This window comes from Ipomoea triloba, chromosome 11, assembly GCF_003576645.1.
Source record: "Ipomoea triloba cultivar NCNSP0323 chromosome 11, ASM357664v1".
In the NCBI taxonomy this organism is placed as follows: domain Eukaryota; kingdom Viridiplantae; phylum Streptophyta; class Magnoliopsida; order Solanales; family Convolvulaceae; genus Ipomoea; species Ipomoea triloba.
The window spans coordinates 8257458-8274745 of NC_044926.1; the positions used below are offsets into that span (position 1 = coordinate 8257458).

The window sequence follows — 17288 nt, forward strand, 5'->3', positions numbered from 1 at the left end:
AGTCTAAGACCGCCATGTATACATCTTTATGGATGATGTCCCAGCAATTTCGGTAGAATGAACCTGAGAAACCATCTGGCCTGGTTGCACTGTCAGGGTCCAAGTCCCAAACTGCTTCTTTGATTTGTTGGCGGGAGACTGTTGATGTGAGCATCATAGATTCTTCATCTGTCAAAGCATTTGATATTGACTGCAGCGCTATGTCAAGGCCAGAGCAGTCTTCATCTGTGAATAAATTAGTGAAGAAGTTGACTGCTTCATTATGGATATCCAGCTGGTTTGTAAGTATGATGCCATCGGAATTCCTTATTGAACTGATTCGCTGCCTACGATGCCTGTCCTTGACTGCTTCATGAAAAATTTTTGTATTTGCATCTCCTTCACGAAGCCATTTTATTCTAGCCTTTTGCTTCCAAAAGATTTCTTCTTGATAGAGAGCATGGAGAAGTAAAGCTTGTTCTTTACTTAGGTTTTCTCGATTCGCCTCTGTTGGATCTTCATCGAACTGGCGTTCTACTTTAGCAACTGATAGTTCCAGATCTTTGACACGATCAAAAATATTCCCGAAGACCTCCTTGTTCCAAGATTTAAGAGATTGCTTTAAACGTTTGAGTTTATATGCCAGTGCTCTCATGCCTCCTCCATCAACAGGTTGAGTCCAATTAGAAGATACCACTTCTTTGAAACCAGTGTGAGATAACCACATATTTTGGAAGCGGAACTGTTTGGGGATAGTAAAATCAGACCTGTCTGCCGTAAGCAGTATAGGTGAGTGGTTTGAAGTGGCTTTACTTCTTAGCTCAGTTCTAATATCTGTGAAAAAATCCCAGAAAGCTGCTGTCATGAGGAATCTGTCAAGTCTTTTCCACACCCTCCCGGTAGTTCGCATGCCCGTCCAAGTATAAAGACCACCTGTTGTTGCTATATCAAGAAGCGATTGATTTGAGATAAACGTTGAGAAGTCTAAGATTCCTCCCAAATCTGGTGTTGCATTACCTCGGTGTTCCGAAATAGTGGAAATTGTGTTGAAGTCTCCTCCAATCAATAGCGGTTCCGTGGTAGAGATTAAGGTACTTAGATGTGACCATAAGGCGTATCGATTGGCTCGGGTGTGTTTAGCATAAATTGCAATAAAATCAAAGTCAAAATTCCAACAAGAATATGAAACTTTGCAGTGGACAAATTGTTCAGCATCTGTGACAACGTTAATAGAGAAATCCCCTGACCAAAAAAGCCATATCTTACTTTTGGTAGAAGCAAAGAAGAATTGCAGATTAAGCCTCCGAGCAAAATCCTCAATACGGTTAGGAGAAAGGAAAGGCTCCATAATAGCAATCAAACCAAGATTCTCGCGTCTGATAATTCGTTTGAGCCTACGACATGAGGAGAGCAGGCCCTGAATGTTCCAACAGAGAATCTTCATTTTAATCTGTGAGAGAAGTTAACTCTCGCGATCTTACCCGCTGCCAAACGAGTAGTGACTGTAGTTGATTAGGCTGAGTAATCTTTTCTTGGTTTACGCATGTTGTGGGTGACAGTGATGAATCCTTTCAGATCTGGCTTGGATAATTTTGCTGTAAACTTTCGACTAGCCTCTTTCCAGGATTCAATAGGTATCCGAGTAAAATCATGTATTTCCTCACCGTCTGAGAGATGACCAGCCATAATATCAGTTCTGCTTTCAACATGCGGCCTTTGATCATCTAGAAGGGAAGGTCCAAGATTAAAGTTGTTGTCAGGTACCACAAGTTCCTGTGATGTATCAGCATTGGCTTCTAGATTAACCATTGAGTGATTGCTGGATTCAGCATTGGCTTCTAGATTAACCATTGAGTGATTGCTGGATTTTTCTTGCTCTGCAGGTGGTTGCTCTGTCACTGGCTCTGTAATTGGGCGCCATCTCTTTCTTGGGGGCACTGGNTCTAGATTAACCATTGAGTGATTGCTGGATTTTTCTTGCTCTGCAGGTGGTTGCTCTGTCACTGGCTCTGTAATTGGGCGCCATCTCTTTCTTGGGGGCACTGGTTGCTTTTGAGTTGGCTTAATAGCTTCCTGGGTTGCGACTGATTGGTGCAGAGAAACATCTACTTGACGCTGTTGCTAAGTAAAAGAGTGACCTACTTTGCAATCTGGGGCCAGATGACCAAATCTTTTGCAAGATTGACAGTAAGAAGGGATATATTCATATATTACGGGCTGAGCAAAACCTCCATACGAGCCATTTGTGATCCAAACAGACTGCGGAATAGGGTTGGACACATTAAGCTCAACACATACTCTGGAAACTGAGGGGCGATTGTGGGTAAGAGTCGAGTAGTCAGCTTTTAAGGGAGATCCTATAAGGCTCGCTATTGTGAAGATTGCGCGTTTATGTTGGAGATGAGCAGGCAGATCTTCTAAAGCAATCCATACCGGAACAATAGGGGATTCCATATCTGGTCGAAAGTCCAGTGTCCATTTGAATATCTTCATGATGAAACCTTGAATCGACCAAGATTTTCTTAACCAGCAGCGCTAGAAGTCTTCTTCCCTGTCAAAATTGATCAGAATATGTCGATGGTCTATGAGGCCGAGATTGAAAGCTCCTCCAAATCCAATAAGATCAAAGGATTTGCGGAGAATAGCCATTAACGGACGCCCTTTCGTAAACTTTCCTATCAGTGCAAATCTCAAGTCGGAAGCAAAAAAGTGGATATCTTCATCTGAGAAGGTGACTGCTGGCATGCCTTTGTATCTTTCTGGCGGTCGGATAGGTGCCTCATTAGAGCTAGAGGAGAGGATATCCGCAAAAGATCGCGGTGGATTTGCGGCGGCCCCCGACGGTGCCGCCATTGAAGAGGAAGACAGCGAGAGAGAATTTAGGGCACCTAGTTACTGTAGGGCAGAAGATTACAAAGTCACTATGCTTAGTGATCATTTATCAAAGCATGACTCTGATTGAACAACTGGGGATTTGCTTATGATACTTGATTGACATTCATCAAAAGCGATTGCCAAAACAGCAGCTGTTATTATATTGAGTGTATATTGTCAAATGGAACTGAAATTACATTGTGCATAAAATGAAACTAAATACTAAGTTTCACATATTGAATGTATAATGTAATATGAAATTGTAGTTTAATTAGAAGAACGTATATTGTTAAATAAAATTGTAGTTTAATTAGAATGATACTTTGGTGGTGCTGTAATGAAATTATAACGTGTATAAAATCAAATTGAATAGCATGTTTAACATATTGAGTGTGTATTATGAAATTAAATTGTAGTTAATAATAATAATAATAATAATATTATTATTATTATTATTATTATTATTATTATTATTTTAATGATTCTATAATTAAACTATATTGTGTATAAAATGCTTTGAACAGTAGGTCTTACATATTGAGTGCATATTATTGTCAAATGAAATTATAATTGAATTAGAATGATACTGTAGTAGTATTGTAATGAAACCACTGTATGTATAAACTATAAAATGAAATTGAATAATGAAAGAAGTTGCTACATAAACTATAATGAAATTTATTGTCTACTATTATTAACGAAAAAAACTTAATATAACATCATTTTGACCATGGTTCATGTGGACCACAATCCACGGTGAAATTTTCCATTACGGTAGGTAGGTTCTAGTCTTCGATGCTTGCCAATTGTTATATCATGGACCATAGTTCATATTGTATTGTAAACTTTGATACAAAAATTCTATAACTTCAGTTAACACATTATGTACTTACAGTTAATAGTTTCTGTATATATAAATAAATAGTTTGATAATTGCTGAAACATAATATGATAGCTACATGTACAAAAAAGATCAATTGTAAAGTACAGAATGTGAAAACTACAAATATAGAATCTAAAAGTTATTTTTGGATTAAAGTTTACAATAAATGCATTGTAGACCAGACCTGGTCCATGGTATAATTTGATGATGCTTGCAACAATGCAACCTTTTCTTTATACATACTTAATACCCCAACGAAAGTATTCATATAAATTAGGAACTTCGCCAATCAATAACCTGAGTGAGAGTGAGTTTGACTGAAACTTCTTTCTTGTGATTTTTCTTTCAAAAAATAATTATGGCCCTGTTTGGTAAATGGTTGTTGGCTGATTGGGTTGGCTGTATGAGTTAGAATGTATAATTTGTTGATAACATTAGCTGATTGTAAAAAGTTGTTTGATAAATTGGTTGTTAGCTAATAGCTTTTTGGTATAATTTCTTTTCTCAAAAAGCTAACTGAAAATGCTGCTTTGAGTAGCCTTTTGAATTTTAGCATTTTGGAGTTGAAAAAACTTATTAACCAAATAACTAATAGTGGTCAAATAAGTCAAAATTGGTTGATAGGCTGATTATTTACGAAACAGGGCCTATATATTTAGGTGGTGGTTTTGTCGTTGAAAATAACTATAAATACAGTAAATTGGATGGAAAAAAAAACTAAAATAAAACTTTTTGTCCTTCAATTACTTTTGTGCTTAACTTCTTAGATTTATTATTCTATAGACATTTATTGATATTAGGAAGAGCACCGCAAATTTACTCAAACTAGCTATTGACATGTGCGATGCACGAAATGATAATATATCAAGTAAAATAAATTATTAGAGAAAAAAAAAAGAAAAAATAATATTATTAATTAAAGAAATTACAAATTATTAAAGACCTCTTTGTAAACTACATTAGTAGTAGAATTACAATTTTCTTTTGATTCATCACATACTAAAAATTTTAGTCCATCTGATTGACTTATTCTTGATGCCGCAACATATAATTGGTCATGCACAAAAAATGGTTTCTTTAGTATCAAACCAACATTAGAAAATGCCTGCCCTTTGCTCTTGTTGATAGTCATTGCATACGACAACAAGAAATTGTCTTATGTTGAACTTAAAAGGTAATCTTGGATTTGATGGGGTCATAGTCATTCTAGCAATTAATACCTTAGTCCCAACATTAGGACCTGCCAATATGCTTCCTTCAACAACATGATTAGCTAATTTGGTTATCACCAACCTAGTTCTATTGCATAATCCAAGACTATGATCAATGTTCCTCATTAACATTATAGGTAACCCCACTTTTAAAGTCAAAGAATGATTTGGAAGGTATTTGGGAATTCTGGTGTATGCACATCAACAAGAACTGAACTTGAACCATCTCCTTACACGTTGTGTCAGAACTCAAATATGTCTTTCCTTCACTATAGTGTCGATTTGAAGAAGCAGTCGAAAACCCTAACTGAGATAAGTTAACCTCTTTTAATTTTTTCAGTCGGTTTACTCTTTATTTAGTTTTATAGATTTCTCTAAATGATTTTGTGTTTGTTGGATTAATAAATTATTGTCAATTTATTCGTTATTTCAATTAGGTTTTTTTTTTAAATAAAATTTAGAGTAAATTTTCTAAAACTTTCTTTGGAGTTTATGCTGTATTTATGTAAATATTTATGAAGGATTTTGGAGGTAAAAATATTTATTATGCTCACAAATTACATTCTAGAAGAAGACATCATCAGGTAATAGTGAACCTTTGCAATATCCAATTTTGTAAGAGGCATATATCTTTGCAAAATATTCTTCTTCCCAAGACCCCATGCTTCTTACAAGAGGCTTATTTGTGTGTTTTAAATCATGTGTCTGCTTCAATGTCTAATGTTATTATCTTCATTTTGCATAATAGGCAGAGAAGCCCTTGTCACTGAACTTGTGGACTTCATTCTTGCTGCTCGGATTGCTGGAAATTTGGAAAGAGAATCAAATTCAGTCGATGCAAAAGAAAATGATCAGGTTCTTTTTAATGATATAATAATCATTAAGTTGATCAATTTGCTCTCACTGTTATTAAATTTTCAGTTGATCAATTTGCTCTCACTGTTATTAAATTTTTTTTCTAGTGAGGTATGCTTGTACTGCTGTGCATTTATGATTAGTGATTTAAAGCCTCTAAGCTGTGGGGTTTGCTGGAAAAAGGATATCCATAGCCTTGTAGCCTTGTGTGCAATTGTTGAAGAGGCATCTTATGAAAGAAATGATATGTCCAATTGCACACAAGGCTATGGATATCCTTTTCCAGCAAACCCCACAGGTTAGAAGCTTTAAATCACTAATCATAAATGCACAACTGTACAAACATACCTCACTAGAAAAAGATTTAATAACAGTGAGAATAAATTGATCAAGTGAATGATTATTATATCATAAAAAAAACCTGGTCATTTTCTTTTGAATCGACTGAATTTGATTCTCTTTTCAAATTTCCAGCAAAACGAGCAGCAAGAATGAAGTCCACAAGTTCAGTGACAAGGGCTTCTCTGCTTATTATGCAAAATGAAGAGAATAACATTGGACATTGAAACAAACACAGGATTTAAAACACACAAATAAGCCTGTAGTAAGAAGCATGGGTCCTGGGAAGCTTTATGGGAAGGAGAGTATTTTGCAGGGTATATGCCTTTTACAAAATTAGATATTGCAAAGGTTCATTATTACCTAATGATGTCTTCTTCTAGAATGTAATTTATGAGCATAAATTATTTGTGAGCATAATAAATATTTTGACCTCCAAAATCCTTCATAAATATTTACATAAATACAACATAACTCCAAATAAAGTTTTAGAAAATTTACTCTAAATTTTATAGAAAAACCTAATTGAAATACACGAATAAATCGACAATAATTTATTAATCCAACAAACACAAAAACATACATTTAGAGAAATCTATATAACTAAATAAAGAGTAAACCGACTGAAGCAATTAAAAAGATAGGTTAGTTAGGGTTTTCGACCGCTTCTTCAAATCGACACTGCAATCCTTGCCAAACTTTAATTTTATGAACTGAAGATGATGATCGCTACTCCGAAATTCCAGAACTGAGCTTTTAATCCACAAAGATTACGAATAACGAAGTACAAAACCTAGGGTTGATGTTCAGAGACTAAATCGGAATTGGCATGGTGATTAGTCTCTAGAATACTGATTGGTGGCAGATTGGAGGAGGGAGATAGAGAGAATCGGGAGTAAGGCAAGAGAGAAGGGGCGCGGCGAGAGAATGCAAATCATCAGCTGAGTGAGAGGGTAGGGTTTTTAACCTTTTTTTTTTCGCTTTTATATTTCGTTTATTGGGTCGGATTACTGGGCTGAGTTTGGGTATTGTTTAGGCTTGAATGAAATTGGATTGCATTAAAATATTAGGCATAAATTAGTTATAAAAATATTTGTTGGCCTGATTATATATGTTTTTTATTTTGTTATATTTTGTTGTCTTATAATATTTATTATGCTACTATATATTATACATATCATATTATAAGATGATAAAAATATTATTCAAATTTAGTAATAAAAAATATTTAATGTTTAATAATTTGTAATTTTTATTTTCTTTTTAAAAGATCTCTTAATTTCACATTCTTTCTTTTATTAACAAATTTTATTTCAATATGTTAGCTATATAATTAAATTTGTTATTTCAAATTCAAATAATAATACAAATGTTGCTTATCATTCTAACCTAACAATAAACTTTTAAATTAACATAATAAGTTAGTGTGTAAAATATATTTGTTATGTGTTTTAGAATATTATCATATTTGAATTTTGAATAATTCTTATTATTCTTTTGATAGTTATTTATTTTAATATGAGTTAATACCACAAATGGTCCTCTGACTATTGGGCTAGTACTCTTTTTAGAACTTTCAATTCGACTACAAATGGTCCTTTGACTTTTATTTTTGACCACAAATAGTCCTCTGTTAAAATTTCTGTTAAATAGGTGTTAAATCTAAGGGTAATATCGTCAAATTGATTAATATTATTATGATTACTTCTTTTTTAGAATTATATGACAACATAATTAATTTCAAACATTAATAAACATTAAGTTAATAAATATAAAAACAAAATGGACGTGACAAATTATATAAATGAACAAATAAAATAAAAATCCATGATTAATGCTCGCAATTTGTACTTGATTAATTATATTAAGTCAACGGTGTCACCCTTCAGTTATGTCCCAAACAAAATGTTTGATCGATTAATGAAAAGTGAAAACTATTAATTGCCATGTATGAACAACCATGAAAATGATGAAAGTAAGGTTTTTTTAAAAAAATTCTTCCATTTTAATCTGTTGGTTAAATTAAAGCAGATAGCACTAATATTAAATCTTCATTTTGTATGCATAATTACGAGAATAAGGTGTATTGTCTTTTTATTTAGGAGTATTTATATTTGTTAATTGTTTCAATTATGCTTGTTGGTGAAAAATTCTAAACATTTTTATTTTATGACCATTATATATATCAATTTGACGATAATATCCCTAAATTTAACACTTATTTAATAGAAATTTTAACAAAGGACTATTTGTAGTAAAAAATGAAAGTCAGAGGACCATTTGTGGTCGAATTGAAAGTCGAGGACTAAAATGAGTACTACCCCAATAGTCAGAAGACCATTTGTGGTATTAACTCTTTTAATATTGTAGTATCAACATGATGTTTCCCAGCCAACAGAAATGGAAGAAAATTGTAATAATGGTTAAGAGTTTTTTTTTTTTTTTGAAAACCAAACAAAACCAAACTTTATATTAAACCAAACGAAGTAAAAAGTCCAAGTACTCAACCCGCTCCCTCGCAACATTACAAAGAGCTCTTTTGGCTATAACATGAGCAAACACATTACTACTACGCCTCGCAAAAAGAAATTTAACATAAGGTAAATCACTCAAAAGATCACGAATCTCATGAACAATGGCCCTAATCGAGGTAAGGAAATCACCATTGTAAACAGCTTGAGTTACCACTTTTGCATCAGTTTCAAGAATCACTCGCGTCCATCCCTTTTTCTTTATCCAACTAAGGGCCTCCCGAGCCCCCATAGCTTCAGCCTCTTTGACAGAATATAATCCATTAACCCGTGACATAAGAACCCCTACGATTTTACCAAAGTCGTCGCGAATAATCTAACCAAAGCCCATACATCTTCGATCGGTATCCATAGCAACATCGATGTTCATCTTATAATAGCCAGCAGGGGGAGGTTGCCAACAATTGTCACGTTACTCATGACTGGCGCTAGTATCATTCACAGTAGCATTCAAATTCTGCCAGGTTTGAGCATAAAACAAAACATGATGCACCAGAGTTGCGGGGTCACGGCACTGGTTTGACCATAGCTTAGCATTTCTATTCTCCCAAAGCCCCCAACAAACCATTACAACTTTCTCAAGCATATGACCAGGAAGCACCTCCATCATTTCGTCAAGCCAAGAAGCCAAGGAGTCCACATAGGTTAGCTGCCAAGCATCATCCAATACCCGCCAACAATCACGCGCAAAAGAACAATTAGCAAAAATATGAGTAGTAGGGGGAGGTTGCCAACAATTGTCACGTTGCTCATGACTGGCGTTAGATTCCTTATTTGTAACTAAATTCTATCATTGATTTGATTGTTAATGTGTATTATTATACTTGGTGTATTACCTTTGGTAAATGAAGTTAATCAATATATGTCTAACTTAACAAAAGGGGAAGGAAACAAAACTAATCATTTAGGATGAAGCACCAATTAATGATGCACAATTGCACAAACATTGTTTTGAGACGTTAAATAAAACAATGAGAGATTTATTAAGGTTTGTAATAAGGATAGTGATAGTAAGACTTTTGGCGGGAAAACAGTAGTTTTAGGTAGTGACTTTAGGCAAATCTTACTAGTGGTGCTAAAATAATCAAGACAGGACATTATCTCTGCAACAATTAATTTTTCATATCTTTGGAGACATTGTAGAGTAATGCGCCTAACTAAGAATTTGAGATTAACTTCAATGGAACCTGGCGTGCATCAAGACAAATTGGAAGAATTTGCTAATTGGCTAACTTCAATAGGTGATGGTACTATTGGAGTAGATAATGATGGTTACGCTGATTTTGATAACCCACCTGAATTGTTATTGAAGTCAACTGGTGATCCTATTGCCACTATTGTTAAAAGTACATTCCCCAACTTTACTGGTGCAAACATTGATGAAAGTTGTTTTAATACCAGTGCAATTCTAGCATCAACATTAGAGGTGGTCAATGAAGTCAATGAGTATATGTCAAACTTAACCGAAGGTGAAAGAAAGACATATCTAAGTTCTGACACAACGTGTAAAGGAGATGGTTCAAGTTTAGTTCTTGCTGATGTGCATACACCAGAATTCCTAAATACCATAAGAGCATCCGGTCTTCCAAATCATTCTTTGATTTTAAAAGTGGGGTTACCTATAATGTTAATAAGGAACATTGATCATAGTCTTGGATTATGCAATAGAACTAGGTTGGTGGTAACCAAATTAGGCTAATCATGTTGTTGAAGGAAGCATATTTGCAGGTCTTAATGCTGGGACTAATGTATTAATTGCTAGAATGACTATCACCCCATCAGACCCAAGATCACCTTTCAAGTTCAACATAAGACAATTTTCAATAATGTTGTCGTATGCAATTACTATCAACAAGAGTCCTAGGCAGACACTTTCCAATATTAGTTTGATACTAAAGAAACAAGTTTTTGTGTATGACCAATTATATGTTGCGACATTAAGAATAAGTCAACCAAACGGACAAAATTTTTTAGTACGTGATGAATAAAAAAAAATGTAATTCTACTACTAATGTAGTTTACAAAGAGGTCTTTAATAATTTGTAATTTCTTTAATTAATAATATTATTTTCTCTTTTTTTTTTCTCCAATTATTCATTTTACTTGATAATCATTCCGTGCATCGCACGGGTCAATAGCTAGTAATAATAATAATAAGGGAAAATGACACTTTTTAATATAGTACTTCCCGCCTGAGATATTAAAGTGACGGTTTTTTCCCTGTAACGTTAAATTAACATTTTTGTCCTTAAAAATACTTCGTAACTATTTCATTTATTTTTCTTCTCCAACAAATTATTACTTATATCTATGGATGATCACGATTCGGTTCAAACATAACCAGACACTGTAGCAATCATACCGAAATAGTATGGACGGTTCTGGTTACGATTCAAAACCGATAAAATAAAATAAAATAATTGTTGAACCGTGAATCGGAACTGAACCACAATCATATATAGTGAAAATTATCAAACACTTATTTTGATAAATCGGTTCGGTTCGGTTCCAATTTCGATTTTGAACCGCCAATCAAAAATTATTTATTTATTTATTTATTTTTATAATTTTATTTTTTATTTAAAAATAGTCTAAATTCAACAATTATTTTATTTTATTTTTTTCAGTTTTGAATTGTAACCGTAATCATCCATACTATTTAGGTTCAATTGCTACAATGTTCGATTAGGTTCGTATCGAACCGTGATCTTCCATACATATTAGTAATAATTAGTTGGAGAATAAAAATAAATGAAATAGTTATTTTAATGACAAAAATGTCAATTTAACATTACATGGAGAAAACTGCCACTTTTAAAATATCTAAGGGAAAAAAATTATCACTTTAATAAGTTAGGAGAAAAAAGTATTATATCCACGTAACGTAGGGAAAAAAGTGTCATTTTCCCTAACAATAATAAAAAGTGGATATCGTTGTATTTCTAAATTTATAGTCCGTGAGACCGTGACTGTGATTTTTAAAGTGAGATACAATGGAGCGCCACAGAATTGAGCCCATGGATAGGCCGAAATTCACGATTGGACCCTTCAACGACTCCAAAGACAAACTCGTCAAATCTTCCAACGGTGTATAGAAATATCCGGCGAGTCACAAACCCAAAATATGCACTCACCTCATCGCTCTACGCTCTCCCAACCAGCCGCGACGCACTTCCGGAAAGCCGCCGTTCCCTTTCATACCTCATTCTCTTTCCATTTTCATCGATTTCACACGCCCAATTTCGTCTCCGTTTTCCTGAAATTGTAAGTCCGTTTTTGCTCTCTCGCTCACTTTTCAATTTCTGCGATGTGTATATGCATGCGTTGTCATTTTCCGGATCTGCTGTGACTCTTTTGTTCTGTCAGATTTTGCTTCGCTTTCTTCCGTTTTGATTAATTTTGTAATTAAGCGTATCATGAATTGGATTATGGAGAAATTAAATGAGAGTTTCCGGAACTTTGACGGTGGTAATTAGTCTAGGCGTATAGAACATGCTAGATTTTGTGAGTCGGAGCACGCCTCATGCCTGCTTTTTTGAATGAATGGTGAAAGGAAGGTTGGAATCACGAGGTTTCTGGTCCGACTGTAGTATAAAGATTAAACTAGATAAAATTTGTGTTTTTTTGGTAACGCTATGATTATGATATCCTCAATGCTGAAGTGTAGTGCACTTTGTACACTTACAAAAACCACGATAATAATACATAAATGAATAAAAGCCTGATTGTTGGGGGTGACAGACCTTATTATCCGATGCCTGCTTTTTTTATTGAACGAATGAAACGGTGAAAGGAAGGTTGGTATCACGAGGTTTACGGTGAAAGGAAGGTTGGTATCACGAGGTTTACGGTGAAAGGAAGGTTGGTATCACGAGGTTTCTGGTCAAGATTAAACTAGAAAGGAACTTTAACGTATGATAAAATTTGAGTTTTTTGTGTGATTATTATATCCTCAATGTTGTAGTGTAGTACACTTTATCATGTATACAACAACAATGCCTGATTGTGTGAGGGGTGACAGACCTTATATCGTTTGCTGCTCAGAGCTATTAATGAATTTATAAATAGGTTTAAACAGAAGGCTGCAAATTGGGATATGATTGGGTGAGGACTCTAAGTGGTCATATAATGGTGAATATTTTTCATTTAACTTGAGAAGAACTTTTGGTGTCAATATAGTCTGGTGTTGTTACTTAGCACATCAATTTTCTTAGACTATCTCTTCAGACTCTGGAGTTCTATGGTGATCTAGCTAGCTAATTGAAATTGGGCACCTTGCAATCTCCATGTGTACCCTGTCTGGACACCTTTGTACTATTTTTGTTAACCATATGGCTGCGTTTACTTTAATTCTTCAATTTTTCATTCTCTATGTTTTCTCTGCTGGTTTTGTGATTCAACATTTCAATCTGTTTAACTTGGGGGGTGTGGTTGAGTGGAAGGGACTCATCCATATTTAACCAAATGTTGAGTGTTCGATCATTGGCTTTGGGTATTGAGCAGGCCAGCTGTCTCACCCATTAGAAGTGCCTACAATTCAGCAAGGGGATTAGTCACTTTGTCGAACCGGGGGAACCCTGGGTACACAAAAAAAAAAACATTTCAATCTGTTTGCTTTGTGGCATGACTGTTTATGTTGCAGTTATTTGCTCCTTCAAACTAATATAATCTTGCTGCTAAGCTGGGGCACCTTGGGATGAATGCTAGCAGTAGGATGCATATGTATGTGCACAATGTATAAAATGTAGAGATACACATTTCAGCTTGTTCTTGGAGCTCTCTATAATGCTATGTATATGTTTGTGAGTGCGCGTGCAAGAATGTAAGCGTATTGTTCAAATTTCTTTTTGGCTCTTCTACTTACTAATAAGTTGATTGATGATGGTGCAGGAATCGTGGCTGATAGTGCAAATTCCGGCAGAACCTATGTCTCTTGACGACAAACTATCCTCACCTCACAGGAGGTCACAGACTGTGTTTTCAGTCTCACCGTCGTATAAAAAATTATATGCCCGAGGCGATGAATTAGGGAGCAGCTGGTTGGCAATGCTTCAACGCCACCGGTTCCTTCTAACTTCTATGAGCTTGCTAGCTATTCTTTGCACCATCTATCTCTACTTCGCCATCACTCTTGGCGAGAGTAGCTCCTGCTTCGGGTTGAAGGGCACTGAGAAAGCAGCTTGTCTTTTGAAAAGCGGAGGAGCTGCTCTGGCAAAAGGGAAATTGAAGATTTGAAGTTCTAGCATGGTGATGGCTGTCTAATCTTGTGGATTCACTTACCGTTGTTTTTTTTTTTTAATATTCTTTGAAAGGCTTACAGAGTTACAGCTCGATGTAGTACTCCCAAATCATTTTGGGTTATCTGAGGCTTGTTAAGGTTGGTAGTTTTGGTTGTACATGTTAGTGCATGGACACTGTTTCTGACGTATATGTTTTTCGGTGCAATTGAAGCAAAATTTTCTTGACCATGTTGACGTGGTATTGTTTTATTTCTATGTGAATATATATGGTTGTGACTTTCGGTCAAATTATACCATAGATTAGAGTTAACCTTACATTGTGGACCATGATTCAAAATGACATTTATATTGTGTTGCAATTAATATATTATGTGCATTCAGTTTTTTTTTTTTTTTTTTGACAGCTATTATGTGCATTCAGTTAATAGGTTATATGTTTGTAAATAAGCTTTTAGCATATTATGTGTTTGTAGTCAACATAATATGTGTCTTTAACTTATTTACATACACATATCTATTAACTGAAAGCATATAATATGTTTACACAATGTAAGGGTCCATGATATAACAATTGTAATTTTCGAGAAGGTGTCAAACTGATGGGCTTGGGTTGGCCTGCATTGACCTGTTTATTTTTGGATCAGGTTAGCCACGTTTGATTAGATTTTAGACTGGGCTTGGTCAAATCCAATAAATAAAAATTTAAGTTTGGTCCAATATAAAGCCCAAAAAAAATATTAAGAATTATATATCGACTCATTTAAGTTATTTTTTCTTTCTAAATTAGCTTTATAGGTTTATAGTCCATAGTTGGGAGGTCATCATTTGTAAAGAGTAAAGACGATGAGAACAATTATGTTTGTATTAGAGTTCACTGAATATAACTGTAGGAATACAAGAGTATATATACAAGAGAATCATAAGTAAACTAGGACTGAGAATCATAAGTAAACTAGGACTGAGACTTATAGTATGACTCTATTATGTAGAGTCCTAATACTCCCCCTCAAGCGGATGGTACGGAAGTAACCTGTAGCTTGTCACGTAAAAAGCAGAACCGGGGACCTGCGAGTGACTTGGTGAAAATATCAGCTAGCTGATCCTTAGTAGAAATAAAGTGCACCTGAATGTCTCCTGCAGCCACTCTGTCTCTCACAAAGTGATAATCAATTTCGACATGCTTTGTGCGAGCATGAAAAATAGGATTAGCACACATATAAGTAGCTCCAAGATTGTCACACCAAAGTTTGGGCACTGGAAGAGGTGAAATTCCTATTTCTCGCAGCAAAGAGAGGATCCACAGAACTTCAGCACATACATCTGCAAGAGCCTTGTACTCTGCTTCAGTAGAAGATCGAGCAACAGTCCTTTGTTTCTTGCATACCCAGGACACTAGATTGGTTCCAAGAAACACAGCATGCCCACTAGTAGACTTTCTATCCGTAGGACAACCAGCCCAGTCAGAATCCGAGAATGCATGAAGCTCACCTGAACTTGACTTTCTCAATCGCAGACCCAAAGACATAGTACCTTTAACATACCTTAACACACGTTTCAGTTGTTCCCAGTGTGCAGTGGTTGGAGCATGCATGTGCTGACAAAGCAGATTAACTGCAAAGGATAAATCTGGTCTCGTGATAGTTAGGTACTGTAGTGCACCTGCAATGCTTCGGTATTGCGTGGGATCATCATATGGATCTGTACAGGTAGATATTGTCTTTGAAGTCGTAGTAGGTGTAGACACAGGTTTGCAGTCTGTCATACCAGCTCGTTTAAGTATGTCAGTCATATACCTGCGCTGAGAAAGCAACACTCCATCTGCACACTTGACTGTTTCAATCCCAAGGAAAAACCCAGGCTCACCAAGATCTCTAATCTTGAAAGTACTAGAGAGCTTGTAGAGCAAAGCCTCCAATGCACCATGCTCATTGCTCATAACAAGAATATCATCCACATAAACAAGCAGGTAAACAGTAGCCGATCCACGAGAATAATAAAATAACGAAACATCAGTTTTAGAGGCATTAAAACCAGCAGATAACAGAAAAGTGTGCAAACGAGTGAACCAAGCCCGGGGAGCCTGCTTCAAACCATACAGGGAGCGTTTCAACAAGCAAACATGATCAGGGTGCTGAGAATCAACATACCCCGGAGGCTGACGCATGTAAACAGTTTCTGTAAGATTACCATTAAGGAATGCATTATGCACATCCAATTGCCTGACTAGCCAACCAGAAGAAAGAGCAAGAGAGAGCAACAACCTGACTGTAGTAGGTTTAACCACCGGGCTGAAAGTGTCAAAGAAATCTTGACCCGGGACCTGATTAAACCCTTTAGCCACGAACCTGGCCTTGTAGCGCTCAACAGATCCATCAGCCTTCCTTTTCGTGCGAAACACCCACTTGCAGCCAATAATATTCATAGACGCAGTGGGAGGAACCAAGCACCATGTCTGATTCTGCAACAAGGCATTGAACTCCTGATCCATTGCCTCCCTCCATTCAGAGTGTTTGACTGCCTGAGTATAACAAGTAGGATCAACAGAGGAAACTTGCACAGTCAAACCCGCAACCGAAGCCACAGACCGACTCCTAGTGGCCATGGAGTGAGACCTCTCCGTGGGACGCACAGTACGACCACGTGGCCGACCACGAGGCCTCTTCTGAGCCACATCAGCAGGAGGCGAGGGAGCTACCACAGATGGATCAGCCACAGGATGAAAAACAGATTCAGCCCAAGGTCGTGCAATAGATTCTGATGGAGCCTGCAAAACAGACTTAGCACCAAAAGGAAACACAGCTTCATCAAACCGCACATGACGGCACACAAAAAATTTATTAGTACGCAGGTCCATGCACCTATAACCCCGAAACGAATCAGGATAGCCCAGAAAGACACATGGAGAAGACCTGTAAGACAGTTTATGACGATTATATGGCCGTAAGTGCGGATAGCACAGACAGCCAAAGACACGAAGAAAGGAATATGATGGTTGAGATCTGTGCACTAAGACATGAGGACTAGAGTTATGGAGAGTATGCGAGGGCATTTTGTTAATAAGGAAAACAGCAGCCTCAAAAGCAAAATGCCAGAACCGAGACGGCACAGAGGCACGAGCCATAAGTGCTAGCCCGGTTTCAACCACATGCCTGTGCTTCCGTTCCACACGACCATTCTGTTCGTGTGTGTACGCACAAGATTGCCTGTGACTAATACCAAGCTGAACAAAAACAGAATGTAACTTTTTATACTCAGCCCCTAAATCAGATTGAATTGAACAGCTTTGATTTTACGATTGACGTTCAACTAAACATCGAAAACGCTCAAAAAAAGATATATCTGACTTTAATTTCATAGGAAAATACCAAGTATAACG

At 36.0% G+C, this 17288-nt stretch overlaps 2 protein-coding genes and 1 long non-coding RNA gene across 3 annotated transcripts; 2 read left to right on the forward strand and 1 right to left on the reverse strand.

The window, feature by feature from the left end:
* Nucleotides 1-5470: 5470 nt before the first annotated feature.
* Nucleotides 5471-7066, reverse strand: LOC115997454. The gene is made up of 2 exons (XR_004093736.1): nt 6805-7066; nt 5471-5749 (listed from the first exon to the last, which is right to left on the reverse strand). It is a non-coding gene; the product is annotated as an uncharacterized LOC115997454 (long non-coding RNA).
* A 2786-nt stretch (nt 7067-9852) lies between these two features.
* Nucleotides 9853-10371, forward strand: LOC115995869. The gene has a single exon (XM_031235017.1). It carries the CDS (start codon nt 9853-9855, stop codon nt 10369-10371), a length of 519 nt encoding a protein of 172 aa, XP_031090877.1.
* Nucleotides 10372-11671: 1300 nt separating this feature from the next.
* Nucleotides 11672-14140, forward strand: LOC115996408. Its single transcript, XM_031235613.1, has 2 exons — nt 11672-11936; nt 13563-14140. The coding sequence occupies exon 2, from the start codon at nt 13599-13601 to the stop codon at nt 13905-13907; it is 309 nt and encodes a 102-aa protein (XP_031091473.1). The 5' UTR covers nt 11672-11936; nt 13563-13598; the 3' UTR covers nt 13908-14140.
* Nucleotides 14141-17288: the final 3148 nt, after the last annotated feature.